Source organism: Protomyctophum bolini (assembly GCF_963924005.1).
Source record: "Protomyctophum bolini genome assembly, chromosome: 10".
Lineage (NCBI taxonomy): Eukaryota > Metazoa > Chordata > Actinopteri > Myctophiformes > Myctophidae > Protomyctophum > Protomyctophum bolini.
Window position 1 is genome coordinate 17830004 of NC_137871.1, and position 3347 is coordinate 17833350.

The following is a 3347-nucleotide window of genomic DNA, read 5'->3' on the forward strand; positions in this document are numbered from 1 at the left end:
AATTGGCTAGCAAATTTGTGGGAGGGGCCTATGTAAGCGATTGCGGCAACCACACCAACTTTTCTAGTTTCACTTTGCTATATACTACTACAAGTAAGACGCGCAAACGCGGGAAGCGAACGCAACGTAGTTATACTTGTTCGTTGGCATGTTCCAGCTTGTTGTGCATTCGAAGCAGGGCCTTGTCCACGTTCCTGCGTTCATCATGGCCCTTGGCTATACGTCCAAATATGGAGTGTGTTGCATCAATCACAAACAAATCACTCGGCTCCATTTATGGGCACAAAAGGGGGACACACAGACACACAGACAGACATGATCTGCTAGGTCTCATTGCGAACGCAGTGATTGCGAAATCAGTGAGCACTTACTATGAGACCTAGCAGATCATGTCTGTGTGTGTGTGTGTGTGTCCCCTTTGTGCCCATATATGGAGCTGAGTGATTTGTTTGTGATTGATGCAACACACTCCATATTTGGACGCTGCTTTGGGGACTCCTTATATGGTTATGGCTGAGTCATGGTGACATGAGACTTAAAAAAATAATAACTTAAAAATAAATCTTAAAAGAACCCAAATATGTACGAGCTGCGTTCGCTTCCCGCGTTTGCGCGTCTTACTGGTAGTAAGTGCTCACTGCGTTCGCAACTAGAGTTTTGGGCTGCTATGGAACCCTATGGAATGGTGTGATATCCTCATGGAGATTTCTCTATATGTCAGTCCTTGTCCATATACTGTATGGAGCTGTTTGCGCCTGATGGCCATGACGAGTTAGACAAACACTCCATATTTGGGCATAGCTGCATTGGGAACTCTTTATATGGTTATGGCTGACGTGTTGTGGTGACATGAGCATGATGTCAAATGTCCTCCCTCAAGCCAATATTTAATACAGGAGATTTTGTGCTCTCTCATAGCCATCATGAAGCTTGAGTTGTGCAGTTTCAGCGGGTATAAAATATACCCTGGCCATGGCAGCCGATACGCCAGGATAGATGGAAAGGTGTTCCAATTCTTGAATGCCAAGTGTGAGGCTGCTTTCCTGGCCAAGAGGAGCCCAAGACAGATCAGCTGGACTGTCTTGTACAGACGCAAGCACAAGAAGGGCCTGTCTGAAGAGGTGTCAAAGAGGCGTACGCGCCGTGCAGTGAAGTTCACGAGGGCCACCACTGGGATCTCTCTGGCTGAAATCATGGCCAAGAGGAACCAGAAGCCTGAGGTCCGTAAGGCTGAGCGTGAGCAGGCCATCAAGGCTGCCAAGGAGTCCAAGAAGGCAAAGCAGGCAACAAAGAAGCCCTCTGCAACCAGTGCTAAGGCCCCAGCCAAGACTGCCCCAAAACCCAAGATTGCAAAGCCTATGAAGGTGAATGCACCTCGTGTTGGAGGAAAACGCTAGAAGCTGTTTATTTTGGTTGTGAAAAGAAAACAAAAAAAAACAATCATTTATTTTTAACAATTAAACACTTTAGTCCAATTGAGGGTAGTTAGCGGGTACAGCAGGTGTGCCAAAAAGGTAGATCGCGATCTACCAGTAGATCACAAAGGCTGTGCAGGTAGATCATGCCCCTAAAGAATATTTAATTTAAATATATATATATATATATATATATATATATATATATATATATATATATATATATATATATATATATGTTTTGGCATCTGCCACTTGAATTAAGTTGACTTGATTGATTGACTGATATAAAAAAGGGCCTGTCAGCTCAAACCCATAATGCAATACTTTGTTTTCAAGAGTGTTGCTGTGCACAAAATCCACAAATGTCAGTAATTACAAATGAAATACAAACAAAATTACTCTAGGCCTACATAGCCTATTCCAATTCTCCCCTTTCCAAGTGCAGTTAAATGTAATGCCCGCGTCGCTATTCCAAAGCCATTTTTAGCAATGATATTATAATGTTTCCAGTGGGTAGATCTTGTTGAGATGGTCATTTTGAAAGTAGCTCTCAAGTCAAAAAGTGTGGGCACCCCTGTTAGTACAGTATAACATCGGACATTATGAACTCAAGTGAAGCAGCTGGCTCATTTTCAGTCAGTCTGCTTTCTCTCTCTCTCTCTCTCTCTCTCTCTCTCTCTCTGTCTCTCTCTCTCTCTCTGCCTTCCTCTCTACCACTCTGCCTTTGTTTTTTTCCCCTTTTTAGGGAGGGGAGTTATGTGTGATCACTCGACAGCTTGACTCGCAGTTCTGACTCATTAGCTTCATGTGTCGACACTGCCCCAATGAGCATCATCAATCGCACCCCCAGTCGTCTCCCTACCTGGCCATTATGCTTCTTCTTGCTCTCGTAACATGACCTAGAAACAGCACAGCTTTACTTAATGCTAGCAAACCAAGGGCACACAGCAGGAGGTATCTATGTTTTGTGAACCGAGGTTTAAAATGTTGAGGAGTTATTGCTGACTCAAGTCGTTTAATGAGTTCATATTAAAAGGGATGGCTTTATTTTATTTGTAAACACTTTATGTTTTATGTGTTTGTAAGTATATAAGTGGAATGGTAATGTATTCCAATATAAGGTGCAGTGATGGTGGAACATGCAAGCAACAGTTGCCCATTCATTGCAGGAAAAGCTAAATAGTTGCACAATCCAGCATTTCTGCAAATTTGTTTTATTCAATGCTTACATCTTCATCATGGCCAAATGATGGAGACATGTATGTGTATGTTACTATTTTACTTCTGCAACACTTATTGGCTCTAAGCACAGCAGCCACATTGGAATTAAACTGGGCCTCTTCCTTACTTTCCCCCTTTTTTTGGTTCAGGTTATAAGATGCACACTTTTAAGACAAGAAAAATATAAATCACCTACAATCAATACATCAACAACAAAACAAATAAATACAGAACACACTAACAAAACAAAAAAAAATGACACAAGAAAGTAAGTATTTTTTATTGATTCCAATGTTCCATTCTTCTTGTCAAACAGTCAGGGTGCTGATATTGTGTAGGTCTCAAATTGGGTCAAATCCAAGATCCCTTATGGTTCCTTGAGGGGTTTTCAATGGGTCCATTTGGTTTCATTTGTACACTCTCAGAGGTATGGTGGTCCTTGAAAGTAAAGGTCACGAATATTATGAGGGAGATGTGACATTAAGTGAGTAATATGAAATATAACCACTATGATACAAGGAAGTTAAGGAACTTGGCCTTCCTTAGTAAGAGGCCCAATTTCCTTCCAATATGGATGCTGTGCATAGAGCCTATATATTGGTGAGACCAAAAGACCTTTGCCTACCATTCATTCATTGGCCAGTGAAAAGAGACAAAAACTTCAGAAGCATAATTCACTTTGGTCAAACAACAATTTAATATGAATGT

General features: G+C 41.5%; 1 protein-coding gene across 1 annotated transcript; it reads left to right on the forward strand.

Annotated features, from left to right (window-relative positions):
• Positions 1–906: 906 nt before the first annotated feature.
• On the forward strand, positions 907–1397 carry LOC308322664 (large ribosomal subunit protein eL24-like; the record flags this gene model as incomplete). Its single annotated transcript, XM_080774059.1, has 1 exon — positions 907–1397. Exon 1 carries the CDS (start codon positions 924–926, stop codon positions 1395–1397), a length of 474 nt encoding a protein of 157 aa, XP_080630185.1. The 5' UTR covers positions 907–923.
• Between the last annotated feature and the right edge of the window lie 1950 nt (positions 1398–3347).